Source organism: Asterias rubens, chromosome 13 (genome assembly GCF_902459465.1).
Source record: "Asterias rubens chromosome 13, eAstRub1.3, whole genome shotgun sequence".
NCBI lineage: Eukaryota > Metazoa > Echinodermata > Asteroidea > Forcipulatida > Asteriidae > Asterias > Asterias rubens.
In genome coordinates this window covers 620,323-640,651 of record NC_047074.1, presented here as the reverse complement: position 1 = coordinate 640,651, position 20,329 = coordinate 620,323, and the positions used below count along the sequence as shown (strand labels likewise).

The window sequence follows — 20,329 nt, the reverse complement described above, 5'->3', positions numbered from 1 at the left end:
AGCAAGTCAAGTTCTTTAAAGAATAGTCTGCCTATAGTAGGTATAGATTTATGCATGGTGTTACCGCAAACCAAATAATTTGACACCAAAGTTCCGAAAACCTACTCCGTAGTAGTAGAAAGCAAGTCAAGTTCTTTAAAGAATAGTCTGCCTATAGTAGGTATAGATTTATGCATGGTGTTACCGCAAACCAAATAATTTGACACCAAGTTTATTTTCAGACAAAATAACGAGACTAAACTGAGCTGATTTTTGATACACTGAGAAGAACTTTGATTTTATTATTTATTTATTTTTATGGAATATTATACAAAGTACAACTTGAATAAACTCATTTTGTCAGTCAGGTTTCAGGCAAATTCATGGTTTTTATTTTGAATCGGGGGAAAAACAAAAATGTTTAAAGTACATGCGATATCACTCCACGACCATAGTCTTTGTTTAGGCTCCACACTTTTCTTTTGTTTAGTATAACACAGTATGGCACTTCAAAGGTACCAGACTAAGTTTGCTTCTAGTCTCGTTTTGGTCGCGTACATTGTGGGAAACAAAAATTGATGTAATGTCCTTCTTGATAAATTGCGAGTAAATTATGTCCAAGGATCTTGGGTCGTACTTTTTTACCATGAAAATAGGCCATAATTTGAATTTAAATTTTATGTACAAATCTGGAAATCTTATACACTCAAATTGTCACAACATGTGTCATTAAAGAGGGCGCATTTAAATAAGTTCATAATAAAGTTTTACCAGAAATGCAAAGATTGTAACTGTTCGTTTGAAAAAAAAGAAATCCAAAAATTAGTCCTTCCCATTAACAAAAGGATGCTAATTACAATCACACATGCGTACAGACAGATTTGGTGGGCAAATTCAAGTATAGAATTATGCACTTGATGACGCACAAACGTGTGTGCGTCATGCCTACGTCAGACCATACAAATAAAGTGCGATGTTCTCTCATTTTTGCTGTACAAAGAATTATAGTACGCACGCGCGAAATGCAATTTACATAATTCCACAGTAAAGGACTTACACGTACAATAATACTTTAACATAACCAACAAAAGTCACAAATGATAAATTAAGAGAATCAAATAACATGTCAACCAATCAACAACAAAAATAATAATTTCGAAGCAAATTTCAAAACAAAAGAAACACCGAAAATTGTGGCAAAATTTTGAAGGCAATAACATGTGCACAATTTCACAGACCTGGTAAGCAGTGGTCAACACTAGTGCTCAGCAGATACAGGTTACCAGCCAAATACCAGTGGAGTAATGTGACTGGTGACCGGCTATGTTGAGCATTAACATTTGCTTAGCATTTCTATGGAATTGAAATGGCATCTGATGTCATATAATCTTGTCCTTGAATTAACACTTTCTAGAAGTTTTTTTCAAATCCAAATAGTGCTCAGGATAACCAATCATTAATCTCCTATCTCCTAAACGTTATGCCAGTTTAGATTAATATTTGCATTTTATTCATTTTAAGTTCTAGGCGTTGTGCATCCATAATTGGACGGTACATCCTTGATTGTTAACACTCATAGATGTTTCTCTTCCAAAGATATTTTAAACATATGGATGACAAGTTGCTCAGAACAAAAATAGCCAAATGATTAATGGTTGTAACAAGCAGGTAATTTTTGGCATGTTTACAGTACAGTTAGCACATTTTAATAGAATTTGAAGATGCAACATCAATGTATGGTTCTTCTGACCAACTGCAGAACTTAACAGAAAAAGATGTTGATTTGTTGTCAAGGAAATTTATGCCAGTTGTGTGCATGAATTGAATAAAATAATCTTGGACAGTTTTGCTTGTGATTCCCGGATTGCAGAATATCCACTGCTTTTTTATACAAACATAATTCATTTTACAACCAATTATCCCTAGAAATCTTTTCATCTCAAATGTAGCCATGTTTGAGAACAAAAGTTTCAAAATCTTCAGCACATCCAATATTCCACCACATTATCAGACGATAAGGCCTTATATGAATTAAGTTTACAATGTTGCAACTTGAACTGGAAATTTGCTAAGCAGCATTTTCTGCTTAACAGCTATGTATATGCAAGTGGGCCCTGCACTACAGGGTTCGGCAAGCACAGAATACTGCGGTAAGCAATTACACAATTGTATTATGCCCTGAATCAAATTGAACTGTCCAAATCAAAAGATTATATGAAAAGTAAAATGAACCTGGATTCAATAGTTAGTTACATATATTCATTTTATTATTCATTTTGATTATTCTGACATCACAAGAAGGAAATATTTTTGCATCATTAGATTAACGTAATGCTGGCCTACGCTGCCCAGTGAAGTTTACTTTTGGCATGACCAATGAACATGTAGATGACTATGATTCAGTTTTGATGATTTTAAACAGCTTTCAATTGATAACTCCCGGACACAAAAAATCATTTGTGATTTACAATGAGGTCCAGAAGCGTCAGATTTAGTTCAGATTTATCGACCAGCATTTATGCCACGGAGTGGGAAGACTTGAGCAAGTCAATGAAGCCTAGGGACTTGAGATGAATGGAATGTATCAATCCATTTAACGAAAGAAAGAAAGAAACAAAATAATAAACACGACGGCTGTCCATCTTTGTTATCTGTCGACGAAGGCCATGATGGGTGTAAGCCGTCATTCTGTGTTAATGCAAAAGCTCTCCAAACAGTTCAAATGGCGCCCTCAAGAGGATGGAGAGAGAGAGGTATAGACCCGCCTATAACTGCGAGTGACCTCCCAGCAATAATTTTAGATAATGCAGTCAAAACGTACGTACATGTAGTAGTGTCTTTTATTCATCATCGTTTATATACAGAGTTTTTTTTTTGCGGAGTGTAGGGATTCTGTAGTCGCTATGGTTGAGTTTTAAGATGAAGGCTCGGTCCGTCTATTGCATTCTTATCGACTGAATAATCTGGAAAATGGCTGCAAGACAGAAAAGTAAAGGACAATTGGAATATGATTAATACTCAATTTTACTTTTACCCTTACACTTAGCACTGTATACTCTGCATTTCCCGAGTTCTGTAAAAAAAATCACAGCAATATTACTCAGGTGGGATTTCAACCCACAGTTTAGAATAATATGATTGTTTTCAATTATGTGGGTTAAGCACTTTTCAAATAAGAGTCAGTGTCTTTCCTATTGATTTGGTGGGCCTGGAATTACAATCTCAAAACAACTTTCTTTGTCACTGAATTCAATTGACAGAATGCTGATGACCAAGATTCGGTAAAAACAACAGAGGAATGTTGAAAATTCATCATGCCAGTTTCGGCTCAACATTGACCAATCCATATCTAACATGACCTTGTATGGTCAAATACATACACCAGGTACACAAGGGATAAAAACTACACTAAATCTTGTATGACTCATTGCAAACTATTTCTCAAACCTCTTTCTATTAGAATGCTTTTCATACCTTAACATTTAGTGATAATGTCAAATTTGTCACAAAAACACTAAGAAACAAGCCTGATGTTTCAAGGGGGCACAAGTATGTGATTTCCTCCATTGCTTCTGATCATTGCTTTGGTGCCTCTTACATAGTTCCTTAATTTCCCCATAGGGCACCTTAAAGGAACACGTTGCCTTGGATCGGTCGAGTTGGTCTGTGAAAAGCGTTTGTAACCGTTTGTTATAAAATGCAAATGATTAGAAATATATTTTAAAAGTAGAATATAATGATCCACAAGTATCACTCAATTGCGTGGTTTTCCTTTTACCTCGTCGACAAACACGGTCGGCCATTTATGGGAGTCAAATTATAAATGGCCGACCATGTTAGTTCGCAAAGTAAAAGGCAAACCACACAATTTCGAGGCAAATGTGTGTGGATCATTGTATTCTACTTTTAAAACATCTTTCTAACCATATGCATTTTTTTTAAACGGTTACAAATGCTTTTCCAAAGACCAACTGGACCGATCCAAGGCAACGTGTTCCTTTAACCAAGGAGAAGATGTCTTAATTGGTGCCCTTGCCCTTTCTTCAAGAATAAAAAGGCCGCTTAATATATGTCTCGTCTTGTTCTGAGTTACTTACCTGATCCACAAACCACAAAGATGAAGAGTCCCAATAACCATGGAGCAACTGGGTATTTGTCGTCTGAAGGTTTCTGAAGAAAGAAAGTAATCAAAACTAATTCACAAATAATGGAATGGAAAGGTTTTGGAGTTTGGTATAAAGCATGGTTAAATTATTAAAAATGGCAAGATACAAACATTACGGAGATGGCAAGATACAAACATTACGGAGATGGCAAGATACAAACATTACGGAGATAGATACAAACATTACGGAGATGGCAAGATACAAACATTACGGAGATGGCAAGATACAAACATTAGGGAGATAGATACAAACATAACAGAGATGGCAAGATACAAACATTACGGAGATAGATACAAACATTACGGAGACAGATACAAACATTACGGAGATGGCAAGATACAAACATTACGGAGATGGCAAGATACAAACATTACGGAGATGGCAAGATAAAAACATTACGGAAATAATTTCTATGTGCATTTTGATTTGTTGGAAAATAGAAACCGTGCATACACAGGTGGTAGAGAGTATGAGGTATCTGTGCATCCTACAGACCAGCACAAATTTTATTTAGTTTTCCATATCGGTCCCAACTAATGTATATTGGACTTGACTTCCCTTTTTCAATGGGCAAATGGAAGTGTATCGATCAACGTTGATTACAGACCAAGTTTGTTTTAAACAGAAATGAAAGGTTATTCGTGAATGCGATATCAAACTCTACCTGGCAAGTAGATACACACATGGTGTTACCGCAAACCAATACAAAAAAAATCTTGTTAATTATTTTAATTCTTACGCTTCGCTTAGTCACAAATCTCAACAGCAAAGAAAGGCAGGAGGGTCGAGGGTTACAAAACAACATCAAGATAGTAGTAGAGTAGTACAGTAGTAAAAGGTAGGAGAAACTTAGGTGGGGGTTTTCAATCACCTTCATACATTCATTTCAATCAAAAACCAAATTCAAATGACCACACACCACTTGAATTTGCTTGAACTTTTAAAAAGTACAAAATAACAATTAAAAATAACTAGCCTAATTTATAGTGAATTTAACATTATTCATTAACAATATTACGTCAATATAAATAATAAGTTTTAGTCCAATGGCTGGCTAAAGGAAAGAACGAAAGGGGCAAGATGGACGTATTGAATTATATGTCCTCATTTTCCATGACCCATCCATATGCTTGTGTGTGAACATAACGGATTAGGTAAAGGGGCCGACCTCCCCATCCCACACATAGCAGTGGGTGGTGAAAAACGTAACCAACTTATCTTACCGATGATTTTGGAACATTTCCTCTTTTCTCCACATTTTTCGATGCCTTCTCATTCGCTAGTCTCATTCTCTGTTTGCTCGGCATGATTTGTTTTGGTTGTTTTTGGTCGAAGATCTTCGGAAATAATAAGGCAATAGCCGTAACTTTGGCAGCAATTTTTTATCCACGTAGCAAAAAGCGTAATCCACTTGGGTCAAAGGTCGAACCACTGAACGCATTAAAGTAATATTCATCCGATTGAAAGTAGTGCCTTTCAGACTAAAATGTATTTCGCTCCATAACAACTTCTACTTAAAACATGATATAATTTTAGATTCAATTTAACTGTTTTATATTCATTTGATTGTTTTTAACGTAACTTTATACAATTTTCATCAAAGTACCGGGTACGAGTTGACTCGGATACGATTTGACTCGGGTACGCGTTGACTCGGGTACGAGTTGACTCGGGTACCCCTACCCTCTTGTCACGATCTTCATTCGGTGACAATCAACATCACTTGGTATGCCGCCCTCTAGTGTTCAAAAGAGGCATCAAGTTTTGTTCGCGCGTCCCAAGCCTGAATGTCTGACGTCATTCTTCGAGGCTCGTGAATAACGCCAGAGACCGGCCTCAAAAATTGCAAAACTGGCGTGTATGGTTAGAGTGAAAGACAGGGGCCCAGTCTAGCTCGTCCCCAGCGCCTTGCTTTAACTAAAGGTCCTGGATATAGACTGGCTGCTGGGGCCGAGCGAACAAGTTTTGTTCTCGCCGAAAACAAAACACAAGGATGACCTTTGTTTAAAGCATTTTAAGTCGTCACTGTGGGGGATGCCTGTTAATGTATTAAAAGTATTAATTGTCAATGATTACTTCATTGTTGTGATTACTTGCGGTTTGTTTCATTTTATTTGTTACATTATGTCACAATGACAAAATATCAGTATGCCGCCCTCACTTGATTAAAAACACTAGACATCTTTAGTAATACTTGTCAAAGTGCAGTCTCACTTGGTGTCTCAACATATTGAAATGCACAAAATGACAAACCTGTGAAAATTTGAACTCAATTGGTCGTCGAAGTTGCGAGATAATAATGCAAGAAAAACACCCTTGTAATTGTCATACAAAGTTGTGCTTTCAGGATGTAACCAGCTGAGGTCTCGAAATCAAATTCAATGAATTATTTTAGTGAGAAATTACTTCTTTCTCAAAAACTACGTTGCCTCTGGGGAGCTGTTTCTTACAATGATTTTTACTATCAACAGCTCTCCATTACTCATTACCAAGTAAGGTTTTGTGCTAAAAATTATTTTGAGTAATTAGTGTCCAGTGCCTTTACTCGTTTGTTTGTGTTAATTCTATTTTTTACTTTTATCATAACGACAAAATAGTAGTCTGTCGCCCTCACTCTTGGTTAAAGGAACCCGTTGCCTTGGATCGGCCGAGTTGGTATTTGAAAAGCGTTTTTAACCATTTGTTATAAAATGCATATGATTAGAAAGATATTTTAAAAGTAGAATAAAATTATCCACACAAATATTACTAATCGACTAACACATTTATGGCCGACCGTGTTAGTTCGTAAAGTAAACGGAAAACCATGCAATTTCGAGGCATTTTTGTGTGGATCATTGTATTCTACTTTTAAATCATCTTTCTAACCATATGCATTTTCTAACAAACGGTTACAAACGCTTTTCGAAGACCAACTCGACCCGATTAAAGGCAACGTGTTCCTTTAAGCAAAAAGCAAAGATGTAGCTTAATCTCCTAGAAGTTTTAACAAATATTACTCATATTTTTCTCGCCGGGCAGCTGGTTTTGGAAACCCATCCAGTAGCTGTTTAAAAACACCATCCGTCATCCAAGATGGCAAAAGAGTAAATTTAAATTTTGAAAAATAAGTCCACAGCTCCCCAACTAAATATCTATGCTTGGGCGACCGGGAGGTGACCGCATCCAACATGGCGTCTATAACTGGCGTGACGTCATCCCAGCATTCCTCGCGACTCTGGTTGTATATGTCAGCTTGAGCGTCGAAATATTCCCTGCCGTAGTCTTGTTGCACGTCCACGCTCATGTCTTCCCACAATGCATTGGCTGTGGCAATGATTACCTCTTTGGAATTCATTCCTATGTTTGTTAGTTTACCATATTCGCCCGGTTCAACGATGGCAACCTGGAGAGATAAACACGAAAGTATACGTTTACAGTTTATAGAATGTTAAATACTTCATACTTAGTCAATGAGAAAATTTTTAGTGCATCTGTGGATGGAGGTTTCCATTAGTTTACAAACTTGTTGTGCCTCTGTATATCATAGTAAAACCATGGGAGAAAGAAATCCCTCCATGTGGGTATATTGTAGAAGACAACTGGTGTTGTTGTGCTAGCGCATGACGTCACAATGACGTTTCAGTTTACAGAAAAGTTGTTTTATACTGCACAGATGACTTGTGTTCCAACAAAACGTTCAAGTAGCCTTGCACGTAACTTAAAGGTTTTTTTTCCATAAGTTGTTGTTAATGCAAGTTGTATTTAGTAGCCATTTGCCTCATTAGTTATGTCCGGTAATTCGTATGGTACCTTGACTCCCCAAGGGCTCATCTCGTAGCGTAGTGTGTCTGAAAAGCACTCCACCGCGTATTTGGTCATACAGTATGGTGAGTTGGACGGAATCGACCACAGACCAGAAATACTAGCCACATTCACCACACGACCTAGAAATTAGTAAGAGCCAACAAAACTTGATCAGAGTAACTTTCTTTGGTGCAATTCTAGTATTATGGGAGTGAAGATAATATACTTCGGTAGTGGTTCCAACATGGACATGCACACATTCCTTTGAAGTTTTGTTATGCAGAATTTGCTATTTGTCTAGACATTGTTTAGTGTTTGTAAAATCATCCTCTTTGTAGCCGTATACTAATTTAATTTCATAGAAAAGTATACCGGGGAAGTAAAAAAGACAGAAATGTTTTCTGTTTTCTGACTCGTACATCTTAACTTTTATCGAGTTGTAGTTCAAAGCATTATGAATGTTGAAGACCCGCGTTTGCAGAATTCCCGATTTGATAGTAACAAGTAGCCTTGGCCATACATGTACATGAAGGAAAAAAACGCGTGCACGAAAACTTGCAGTGTTTTGGTGCACCAAATGCGAATTCATTGGAAGCTTTGACCCCGCTAAAACTTGTTGTTAAAGTAACTATGGCCCTTTTCGAAACCACGGCTTCGGCTCCAGATTCGGCTCATGGCCCCGCGACTGTTTTGACATTTTGCCCGTGCTTTGCGTATAGGTGCTTAGGGCTTCAGACGGCCTGAAGACGAATCCAAAGCCGAACCGTGGTTTCGAAAAGGACTCGATGTTCTCGTCTTGAAAACATTTATACTATTTAATGTGCTTATCAAGAAAGTTATGAGTTTGGTCCCCAGATTAAGAAATTTTTACTCTTGCTAAAAGTACCTTTTGATTTGCGAATTAGAGGCAGCATTGCACGCGTAACTCTTATTAGTCCATAAAGGTTAACCTCTGCTATCTTCTTGTACCGATTTAATGATACCCATTCGATGTGCCCTGGGCTCCAAATACCAGCGTTATTCACTACTGCCAATAACTCTGAAAACAAACATCAGAAGACAATTAAGTTTATAATAGGGTGGAAGAACACACGTCTTCTCAAAGCTGACTTCCTGGTCAGTGTTGGAGGGAGGAGGGACATGTCAAATTGACACCTTAATCGGGATCAAGATCAGGAACTTTTAGGAGGTGGTTTCATTTCACAATATGGAGACCAAGGACAAAACAAAAATGGAACACAAAATGTCTCCATCGGGGAATTCTTAGCTGGGGTGCTCCACAAGGGTATTTGTGTCTACAGTCTTAGGTTTATTCTTCTATGACTATACATCAGGGTTTTTTCTTCTATACATCAGGGACAAAGGAAAGAACAACAACGGAACTATTTTCTTTACCTTTTCCTTGTGTTTTCAATTCTTTCTTAATGATCTCCTTTGCCCTCTGGACCGAGTCGTCAGACGTGACGTCACAGGGGACGATAGTCAATCTCGATGATGTTTCTTGAACAAGGTTGCGCGCCCCTGTCCCGTCTGATAGAGAAACATAAACAATCATAATAATTCAGTCTGCATAATTTCATTTATCATTTTAATATTTTTTTCCCTGAACTTGTTATTATTAATGTAATATTATAGTTTCCTACCATAATCATAACCTGGGCAAAATTTCATAGAGCAGCTAAGCACAACAAATCTACTTAGAATACCAGAATAAGGTTACCAGCCAATTTACCATGGCACGTGTACAATGTGAATGGTATCCCGCCAAAAGAAATGTGTCCCAGGCATGTTCTGCTTAAGCTGTATCAAAGCTAGTCTCCACAATACAGTGTTTATTGTAAAAAATTACAATACTTTCCAGACAGAATTTCGTCATTCCATGTGTCAATTGTGTCTAAAAATTCCCATAATTGTATAGTACGGCGCAAAATTTCTACCAAAAAAGTTCTATTGTAAACAACTCAACCCGCTTCGCTGCACAACAGGCGGCACTAAAAACGTGCGTATGTATTTTTCTTTCATATGCACCCCCTCTCCCCTCCCCCCAAAAAATAAAATAAAATACAAAATAAATAAAATAAAAATTAAAATAAGTTATGTCCAGCAACGGACCTACTGTTTAAACAACATGTTTACGCTACTTGCAAATTGTCCGATTGAGCAGTATCCATGAAATTTCCCTCCATTATGATATAAAGAATAATATTCTCCTTTGGTATCAACATTACCTGGTAAATAGCACCCAGCCAGTACAGTAAAGCCATAGCTATCCAGTCTCCTTGCCAATAGATTACCGAAACCGGTGTCACATCCTGTGATAAATACTGCCCTACCCTCGGGACTCACTCTACCCCTGGGTATAAGCTTTTTGAGAAAATCAAGGGGAAAACATAGATATTGAAAATAAAAGTTAAAAATGATGATCCGTTTACAGATTCAATCATGCGATTTGAGGCAAAGATGGTGGTATCATTGTATATTTGGTTTGCGGTAACACCATGTGTGTATCTACCATGCCAGGTATAGATTGTGTTCGTTTGATAACTGTTCAAACTTTATAAAATTCTTATAAGAAAAAATCTACCTGGCAAGCAGATAACACACTAATGGTGTAACCACAAACCATATTCGCTCAATAGTGCATAACAAATCAACACTGAACATTACAGTATATGACATTGCAATTTTTCTGGATTTCAAATTGTTGTGTTTTGATACTGGACACTATTGGTAATGGTCAAAGACCAGTCTTCTCACTTGGTGTATCTCAACATACGCATAACATATCAAACCTGTGAAAATTTGAGCTCAATCGGTCGTCGAAGTTGCGAGATAATAATGAAAGAAAAAGACCCTTGTCACACGAAGTTGTGTGCGTTTAGATGGTTAATTTGAGACCGCAAATTCTAAATCTGAGGTCTCGAAATCAAATTCGTGGAAAACTACTTCTTTCTCGAAAACTATGTCACTTCAGAGGGAGCCGTTTCTCACAATGTGCTATACCATCAACCTCTCCCCATTACTCGTCACCAAGTAAGGTTGTATGCTAATTATTATTTTGAGTAATTACAAATTGTGTCCACTGCCTTTAAGTCGTCACACTATTTTAAATAGTGTTTTAATTACCTTGGCACCAATGTACAGACCAGAGAGAGCAAATAGCACTGATATAACTTTCGCGCCATAACTATCTTCTGCCTTATAAACAGCAAGTGCGACGAAAGTTAGTAAGACCCATGATGCAAAGTAGGTTCGGTTATTCACAGGCATGGCGGCATAAGTCACAAAATGGCGTCACTTTTTTGGTGGTTGCAGAATGGGGACTCAAACCCAAAACGGGGGACTCAAACCCAAAACGAGCAAGTCCGCCCCCGGAACAATGTATACTAATCGGGCGGACTTTGAACCAAGTGCGTACTAAGTAACATGGGACACTAAAGATAAAAACACACTATAGGCTCAGAGTCGTCTGATAAATGGGGGTTATAGTGTCAACAGAAAAAAAAAATTTATCACCGGATTAAGTCTGTCTGGCTGTGACTGAAAAAGTTCTTTGCCCGCTGGCTGCCCCCTCCACCTCAAAGATCTACTTGGATGTTAATATATAAAACAAATAATGAATGTTTTTCATTCGTGCAATGGTGCGAATATGGTCACTGTTTCGGTCATGCATTGCCTACTCAACACCGAAACAGTCATTGGACGAACGTGCCCAAGATTTGACTTTAACTTCTGTTGCTATGTTTGATCTAAGCTCCCATTGGTTGATCAGGCCTTGTGCGCGCAGTAAAAAGTAAAATACGCCTACTCAGACTAGACATACTAAGAAGAACTTGACTTCAGTGTGGCAGTAATATCTGGGTGCCGTCGCTTTGCCGTTGGAGTGAGACTTACGTTATTTACCAACTCAAATTCAAGCAAACATGGCTACCGTATCGATATTTCGTGCTGCAACGGCTGCACGATTTAGCAACACAGTGACAAGAACTCGCAGGTAAGTATGTTGTTTGCAAACGAGTAAAGTCGACTTCCGTCTGAGACCTAGCCTTGACTCAAGGCTGTTGGCGTAGTGTGCCCCGGCCCGGCGCGGCACAATTCGGCAGTCTGCACGCTGTGCATACGTACACGAATAACGTACACACACACATACAGTACATTGTATGTACAGTACATTGTACAGCGAGAACAGTATAGCGAAGTCGTGAGTACGGTCGTGTCTTTCTACTTTCAACCTCGCACACGTGGCTAAGTTAATAGAAATACTCATGTACCGTATGTGTACCATACAGATGGTAATGTGTATGTACAGTAGTATGTGTGTGTACATACGCTGTACACGTATTATATGCACTGTGTTATGTATGGGGGGTGCGCTGGCGGAATTCAGTGATGGGGACTGGGATTTTGCAGGTCGCGGCTGGCTGTAGCGCCTTGATCAAGGCTATCTGAGACCTCTAAGTTTCATATCCCCGCGCGCCCGCAACATCATCCTCGCCCCGCCCTGCAGTACACACTTTACACCAGCACATGTATATAGAGGCCATTATTTGGCTTCTTATTTCACTGGATGGACAGAACATGGCTGTGTGCCTTGATTATGCTTCACTTGGTAAAATGAAGGAAGCCGTGGTCATGGCCATAGCAATCTTATTCGCTTCGTCTCATTATTTGCTTTAAATGCAAACATAATAGTTTTTCCTAGTATACGTCAGGCCATTAAAAATGTCCTGACGTAGACAAGGCTAGGCCATACGGGCACTGTCCAGCGCACTCACACACCTGACTTTACAATGATCAGTGCCGACCTTGTCTCGATGACTGACCTTTGTAATTAGAGCCGAGATATACGACTAGACCTTCATATCAAGCCTCAAGCCTGAACTTTCTGCAGTATGACCTGTTATGCATATACCTCATTAAAGGCAGTGTACACTATTGGTAATTACTCAAAATAATTATCAGCATAAAACCTCACTTGCTAACGAGTAATGGGGAGAGGTTGATAGAATAAATCATTGTGAGAAACGGCTCCCTTCGAAGTGACGTACTTTTCGAGAAAGAAGTAATTTTCCACGAATTTGATTTCGAGACCTCAAGTTTAGAATTTGAGGTCTCGAAATCAAGCATCTGAAAGCGCACAACTTCGTGTAACAAGGGTGTTTTTTCTTTCATAGTTATCTCGCACCTCTACAACCAATCAAGCTCAAATTTTCACAGGTTTGTTATTTTATGCATATGTTGAGATACACCAAGTAAGAACACTGGTCTTTGACAAATACCAATAGTGTCCATTGTCTTTAATGACCTGATAGGGTGCCGTTTATGTTCACAACTTCATCTAAGAAGGTCATTACTATACTCTTCGTTCATTTCAAGCGAGGTAAGTATACAAAATGAAGAATCATGCCACCTCACTGCGTTGTGTCTTTCGAAAGATTTATCATAATTATAATGTTTTCCTGTTCTCGTCTTTTGTTAATGTTCGAAGTTTGTTCAGTGTGACAGTCACGCAGCCGAGCCGGCAGAGCAGAGAGTTCCACCCTGTGTCTTCCAACAAGGCCCTGCTTAAATGTAAGAATCGTAAACGCTCTCATGGCACAAAACTTCTCTCAAATTTGGGTTCAAGTTTTGAATTGTTAACATTGAATTGTTTGTCCTGTCTGGTCTGCCAATTTCTTGTTCTGTCGGGTGTGTACACTGTACATTGATTAACAACCCCCTGTTTTGCCACATTTAACGCCACACCCTTGTCGTTCTTGTGCCTTTTGGAATTAAAGGATTGAAAATAACTCTCTGTGCATGCATAATATTTCGTGTCGGCTTTATTCTGCCTTTTTTTGCACCAACGAAATGTATGAAAAATCAAAAGACTTAAACTGTCAACACATTATTTTCGTTTATGTGTTTTTAAGTCTTTTCTTTTTTAAGTATAATTATAACACATTTGTTAAATCAACAAAGTTTTGTCAGCACGTGTAACTTATTCTTTAGTTTTATATTTACTGAATATTGTACTCTCGCATATTTGAATATTTTCAGAATTTTGTTCACACGCTCTTATCTTTCTTACGTGTAGGGCAAACTGATCTACAAACTTCCAACTTGAAGGCGCCAGTGTTTTCCCGCCCTTTTAGCACAGAAGCTCAGGTTGAAGACGAGGATAACGTCTACTATGAAGGGTTGGTCAGACGTATTCGTAGCGGGGATATGCAGATGATTGACGTTCGTGATCTATCGGAACTTGAAGAGTTTGGGACCATCATACCAAATGTCTGTCATATTCCAGGTGATTCTACAACCCCTTTCACACGAGAGCCATTTTAGCAAGGGTCCCTTGCTAACAAGGTTGTAGGCTACAGCCGTAATTTATCTGGCATAATATACATTTGCCTTATTCAAGTTTTGTCACAATAATTATTGCAGTAAATTTACCATCTGCAAAAAGTTGCTTTAGATGTACGCCATAACTATTTAAAGTATATGTTGCCATTGACATGTTGTCACTGTTATTGGTTTATTGATTGTATCTGACGACACTCTTTATGATTGTCTTTGACCACCAAGTCTTTCACCGTAGTCAGCCACAGTCATTTATGTAACGAATTGACTTCTGTTCAAAGTCTTGAGTTAATTATTTATTAAGCGTATTTTGAAAACAAAGTTCACGCAGCTGATGTCAGAACAAGAAGAATGTCGGAGAGAGACTGAAGTTATGATGTTTCACTTCGGTCTTTTTGTGCCCACATTCAAGAATGACAGAGAGCAACGGTATGTTTTCTGATTTGAACAAACGTATCATTTCAGTCTCAAATAATTCCAATTAAATAAATTAAATATTTTTTCACTTGTTGCTTTTTTACAGTACTGCAGGTGGAGGCAGCGCTGAAACTGTCTGATGAGGACTTCAAGGCCAAATATGGGCATCCTAAACCTAAAAAGACGGATGAAAACATCGTCTTTTCGTGTAAGAAAGGCATCCGGAGCCTGACAGCACGGAATACCGCCAGGGACATGGGATTCAAAAAGTAAGTAAAATATCATTTTAGTTTCGTGAAGTTTTACCGCCTTCAAAAATTCATTATACCTGCTCAACGATCTCGCGAACTACACATCAATGAAAACACTGCGTCGAAAATAATGTCTTAGACAGTCAGATCACACAGAACGAAACGTTGAGCAGTACAAACCGGCTCTTCTCAGAGCCACCACTACTCACAACAGAGATTTCTTACTTGGTGTCACCGCAAAACCTCATCTGACCATTTCATGCTTTGAAGATTCGAAAAGAAAAACAGTGTACAGTGTATTTTACATCATGACTGGGTTTTTTTTTTTTCATTATAAACTAAATCAATTGATTCTTTTCACAACTCCATGTTTTTTTGTTTCAGAGCGAGACACTATCCTGGTGCGTGGATGGAATGGGCCAGAATGAACAACCTGCCATCCCCTAAAGAGTAGAGGACTTTGGAAAGATTCCGGGAGAACAAACTAATCTTGGTTACTGAAATTTTAATCCAGAATTTACCTGCTCAAACTGAAAGTTTATAATCAGGTTTTTCATGGAACTTTAATCGGTTTTAAAGCGGTTGTGTCGAGGGTTATAGCATTGGTTGTGGGTTAAACAAAAATTATTGTTCTTTTCCTTGTTTTCTTTCTGCTGATTACAGTTTCGTTATTAAAAAGGTGCTTTTTAAAATAAAGCAGTTAGCTAAGCACAGGTTATCGAGTGAAGATTACCGACCAGCCAAACTATCTTATTGACCCATTTCACCTGACGTCATCATCAGACAAGTCTTGAATGCGTCATACTGGTGGGCAATTTCATATATAACTCTATGCATTGAGTATGATGTGCGTTATGCAGTGAAGTGCGCGTTTTAGGCGACACGTTAACCTAACTTGCCCACCAACATGGGAAGCGTGGCGTCAGTCGCCGCGTGTGACACGCGTGCAAAGGGTCAATAGGCTAGTCATGGAAATTCATATTTTAAATGTTTGATGTATTATGTCTTTGATTCATTTGTTTATAACTTAATCGGAATGGTTTCCAATCGTCGTTTTATCAGAAGCCAATTGTTAAGAAATGTTTTCTTCTCATCAGCTCTAAGAGCTAATTCTGATGAAGCGTTGGGTCTCTGTTCGAATTCCATGTTGTGGTCATTTAATGTTTTCAAAAGCTGATGAGTCATTGAAAATGTGTGGAAAATAACATAACAAGTCTCTACTTCACATTTTCGGTAGGTCTAGACTTGTGTTTTGTTCCGCTTTGTCCACATGTCCCTTTAAAATGTTCACACTTGAAGCTTCAATTGCCTTTCGAGGGAGAATGTTCCAGTAGTTGACCACTCTCTGGCTAAACCAGAACTTCCTGAGGTTGAGGTTGGATCTTGATTTGTACAGTTTAAGTTGGTGACCCCTGTGCTGCACGGTTGACAAATCAAAGAAGTGTTCAGGGTTCAAGCCCTCAAGGCCCCTGAGTATCTTAAAGGTCTCGATAAGATCTCCTCGCAGCCTCCTGCACTCCAGGGTGGTCAATTTCACTTCCCTGAGTCTGTGAACGTAGTCTAGGTGAGATAGACCTCCAATCATTCGCAATGCTCTCTTTTGCACTCTTTCTATTAGGTCAATGTCCCTTTGAAGATGAGGCCTCCACGCCTGTACACAGTAATCTAGGTGTGGTCTAACCAGTTCTTTGTACAGTCTGATGATTGTTGTTTTGTCTTTGTTCGTAATGGTTCTGTTGATTAGCCCCAGGGCTCTGAATGCGCTTTTGACTGCCTTCGCACAGTGGGTACTTGCATTTAGTGACTGATGGATGATTACCCCAAGATCTCTTTCTTCACTTACTGTCTGAATTATACTGTCATGTGCGGGTTCAGTAATTGTCACCCTTGAACCTATTCAGAATCCTTTCTCTATGGTAAGACCTATAGTCGCAGCAGCAGACAAACGAGAGTCTATAGACCCACCACCAATCTCGACACGCTGATACGATTTGTAAACAGTACACACACGCCGGTTGTGATTTCTATAGGTAGGTTTTCGGCATAGGTCGTTCCATTTTGTTTTGTTTAGCCTTGCACTGCTTTTTTAATAGTGTGTGCAATTCGCTGTTAACACGTCGCCATTTTAATCATTATGTTTATGTGTGCAGTGAAACGTTTAACGATGCAACACACATTATGAATAAAAATTTGCTGAGAAATAATATGACTATCGTTACGTATTGTGTTTGTGAGCAACACGGCAAGTTTTTGTAGTGGGTAGAAGGGGTTTGAATCCCTGAAGTTCACTGTGTCGTTGACCAAGACACACTGTTGCCTTTTGACTTTAAACCTACCCAGTGTAGCCTTTTGTCAATGCCTTCGTGACGTGGGTAGCTTCGTAGAGCCGCGATCCCGAGCGACTGAGGGAAGGGGAGACCACGCACGCAGTGGCGAAGCCGTGCGGACTCGCGCGCGTGGTCTCCCGTTCCAGTCGCTCCGCTGCTTACGAACTGTCCAAGTAACGAAAACCTTGTCAGACGGCTAAATCCGGGGATGAGAAACACAAGACTTTTATTTGAATCCAGACTTTCCAAGTCGGCCTGGTGGCCATTGTTTTTCCTTATTAAAGAAATCCTGCTTTTTGTGATCCACTCCAGTGCTAATGAGACTGTTCCCAAAAGATGTTTTGGTCAGCCATACCACCCCTGTATCATGCCTTATGGACATTGTCGAGTAAACATATCCTTAGGGAACGGTGTTAAAATGACCCAACTCGCACTACCACCCATGACCACGCCCTGCGGGGGGACACACAAAAAGGCCCCAATATCCCCCACCGCACTAGACTTGATTCAAGTCTTAGACCGCGGTTATTCCTCTGCATCCCAGCCACGAATAGACTATACAAGAGGGCGCTGTTTGTAGCGGCTATAATCAGGACAACTAAAAGCCACGATCAGAGACTTGGAACCAAGTCTACCACCGCCCCTTTCACCCCTCACCTGAGACCCAAGATCCACTCGGGGAAAGCAGCCATGCAGCAATTTTGTGTGCATAAGTTTCGAAAGCATGGCAGCTTTACAAATTAATTGGAGTGGACTGTGGACTTTACAGTGGGCCGATAAGTTGTTATCTAAAAACTAAATACTTTGTTCTTTTTCTTATGTAATTGTTGTACACCAACTGTTTCACACACAATAATCTCGAGAAATTACAGTAAGTCAATGTTTTAGTCACCGGATTTCAAGCCGATAGAGCGTGGTAATACCGACACTGTTGGCACTCTTACTAAAAAATAAATAATCTTGCAGATTGAAACCGACAGGAGTGCGTTTTGGCGGCTGTATAGCCAATAATTGTTTCTGTCACTGGCCAGTGATCATCCAATATATAATAATAGCCAATTCAACGGAAACAGTTATTGGTTACGACCGCCAAAACGAACCCCAGAATAATCTTCACCCCACAGTAGTTTGAGTTGATGGAGAAAGGAGATAAGATGGAGTCCCCGTTACTTGAAGACGAGCAGAATGTTTACTACGATGGGCTAGTCAAACGAATACAGAGTGGTGATTTGCAGCTCATTGAAGTCCGGAACGCTCCGGAGTTAGCTCAGACAGGAACAATCATCGAGAATATATGTCATGTTCCAGGTACGTCTATTCAAACATTGTCCTGTTTTACCAAACCACTCCATACCATCATGCATTCAAAACCAAAGTCTATTAACTAGCCTTTCGCTTGTTTTCTCCTCAATTATTTAGTTCCAGAATTAGAAGAGGCACTCCAGCTTTCAGACGAAGCCTTTCTTGCCAAATATGGGCATCCGAAACCCCAAAAGACACAAGATAATGTAGTGTTCACCTGTAGGATTGGCAACCGGAGTTTGAAGGCGCTAAATATAGCGAAGGCATTGGGTTACACAAAGTAAGTTTTGAAGTTGATAGATAAAGAACAAATCGTCCTATTATATAATACTGAAATGCTCAGGGCTGTAAACATTTTTTTTTTTTTTTTTTTTAAATCGCCACAGGGCCTAGGTAAAACAAGGCCTCCGTTGCCTAGGTTTGGGCCTTGGTGTACTTTCCCATAGCCTTCAAGATTATCCAATGGAAGTTGCCTTTGTAAAATGAAAACGGCCTTTCCCTCATCTAACAGATGGAGTTCCAGACCTGAAACAATTATAAAAACCATTGAAAGAATGACTTCAACAAGATCCAAGTTCAAGTATACCAATAGAATTGGGGAAATGAGCACGTCTTTAAAACTTATCCAGCGCGCTGTATTACTCTTCTAAAGCATGTGGGCCTAATCTTTGTGATGACGTCGGGTCATTTGGGTTGATGATTTTATGGTTAATTGTTTCCTGTGATTTTCTGATGGTTTTTAAAACGTTTGTTCATTGTTCTTCTTTAACTTCTTCTTCATTTTTTTCTCAGAGCAAGACATTACCCCGGTGGCTGGACTGAATGGATACAGAAGAATCCAAGAAGTAGTAGTAGTAACTAGTCGACCATCGAGTATCTTAATGATTCGGGAAGTTCATTCCCTTAGCAGCCATTTTGAAAATTTTCAATTGCAAACTTTTAAAGAGATTTTGGCTCATTTTCTTGGCTGATTTTACCATAAATTTGCGCCTCAAATTTTTTACAGATTTATTGATTGATTGATTACGAGGTGGAAATCCTCTCTGGGTCTCCATTTTTATTTTACTGAACCTCGTTTGGGGCCTCTTGTCTGTATTAAAGTGTACGTAAAATAATTCAAAGTGGCTTCATCTGAACGCCAGTGTTGAAGAAGTGTCTTGTCAACGAAAGTGACGAGTGCACTCTAGCCATAATTATTTGTTCTTACCACTAGGTGGCGCCATTCGGGTATTCGTTCAGTTTGTTGGGTATTGAAAATTAACGATAACGATTTTCTAGCTACTTTTTTTTTTTATTTAAAAAATAACAATACTCAGGTTGCTAAAAATTAATGGATCGGACGAGTCGGTCTATAAAAAGCGTTTGTAACCCTTTTTTATAAAATGCATATTGTTGGAAAGATGTTTTAAAAGTAGAATACATTGATCCACTCAAAGTTTGCCTCGAAATTGCGTGGTTTTCCTTTTACTGTGCGAACTAACACGTTCGTCCATTTATGGGAGTCAATTGACTCCCATAAAATTAATAGCCGACCGTGTTAGTCGACGAGGTAAAAGGAAAACGGTGCAATTGCGAGGCATGTTTGTGTGGATCACTGTATTCTACTTTTACAACGTCTTTCTACCCATATGCATTTTATAAAAAACGGTTACAAACGCTTTTCAAAGACCAACTCGACCGGTCCAAGGCAACGTGTTCCTTTAAAGTCGCCCAGCCTCTAATTGTAAACCAATAAAGTTATTACTTACTATTCAGACAACTA

At 39.0% G+C, this 20,329-nt stretch overlaps 4 protein-coding genes across 6 annotated transcripts; 2 read left to right on the top strand and 2 right to left on the bottom strand.

The window, feature by feature from the left end:
- Positions 1-348: 348 nt before the first annotated feature.
- On the bottom strand, positions 349-5,568 carry LOC117298828 (stress-associated endoplasmic reticulum protein 2-like). The gene is made up of 3 exons (XM_033782163.1): positions 5,369-5,568; positions 4,077-4,149; positions 349-2,953 (listed from the first exon to the last, which is right to left on the bottom strand). The coding sequence occupies exons 1-3, from the start codon at positions 5,450-5,452 to the stop codon at positions 2,916-2,918; spliced, it is 195 nt and encodes a 64-aa protein (XP_033638054.1). The 5' UTR covers positions 5,453-5,568; the 3' UTR covers positions 349-2,915.
- Positions 5,569-7,140: 1,572 nt separating this feature from the next.
- Positions 7,141-11,201, bottom strand: LOC117298596 (D-beta-hydroxybutyrate dehydrogenase, mitochondrial-like). Its single transcript, XM_033781915.1, has 5 exons — positions 11,058-11,201; positions 10,160-10,295; positions 9,327-9,461; positions 7,938-8,071; positions 7,141-7,530 (listed from the first exon to the last, which is right to left on the bottom strand). Exons 1-5 carry the CDS (start codon positions 11,199-11,201, stop codon positions 7,141-7,143), a joined length of 939 nt encoding a protein of 312 aa, XP_033637806.1.
- A 432-nt stretch (positions 11,202-11,633) lies between these two features.
- LOC117298825 (thiosulfate sulfurtransferase/rhodanese-like domain-containing protein 3) lies at positions 11,634-15,758 on the top strand. The gene is made up of 5 exons (XM_033782159.1): positions 11,634-11,925; positions 13,420-13,502; positions 14,008-14,217; positions 14,794-14,956; positions 15,323-15,758. The coding sequence occupies exons 1-5, from the start codon at positions 11,855-11,857 to the stop codon at positions 15,390-15,392; spliced, it is 597 nt and encodes a 198-aa protein (XP_033638050.1). The 5' UTR covers positions 11,634-11,854; the 3' UTR covers positions 15,393-15,758.
- A 45-nt stretch (positions 15,759-15,803) lies between these two features.
- On the top strand, positions 15,804-19,971 carry LOC117298826 (rhodanese domain-containing protein CG4456-like). Of its 3 annotated transcripts, none has more exons than XM_033782162.1 (4): positions 15,804-16,968; positions 18,393-18,573; positions 18,685-18,847; positions 19,360-19,971. In XM_033782162.1, the coding sequence occupies exons 2-4, from the start codon at positions 18,402-18,404 to the stop codon at positions 19,427-19,429; spliced, it is 405 nt and encodes a 134-aa protein (XP_033638053.1). In that variant the 5' UTR covers positions 15,804-16,968; positions 18,393-18,401; the 3' UTR covers positions 19,430-19,971. The 3 variants fall into 3 exon arrangements, with proteins under 3 accessions (XP_033638053.1, XP_033638051.1, XP_033638052.1); XM_033782160.1 differs by having other exon boundaries at positions 18,390-18,573; XM_033782161.1 differs by lacking the exon at positions 15,804-16,968 and adding an exon at positions 18,011-18,136 and having other exon boundaries at positions 18,390-18,573.
- Positions 19,972-20,329: the final 358 nt, after the last annotated feature.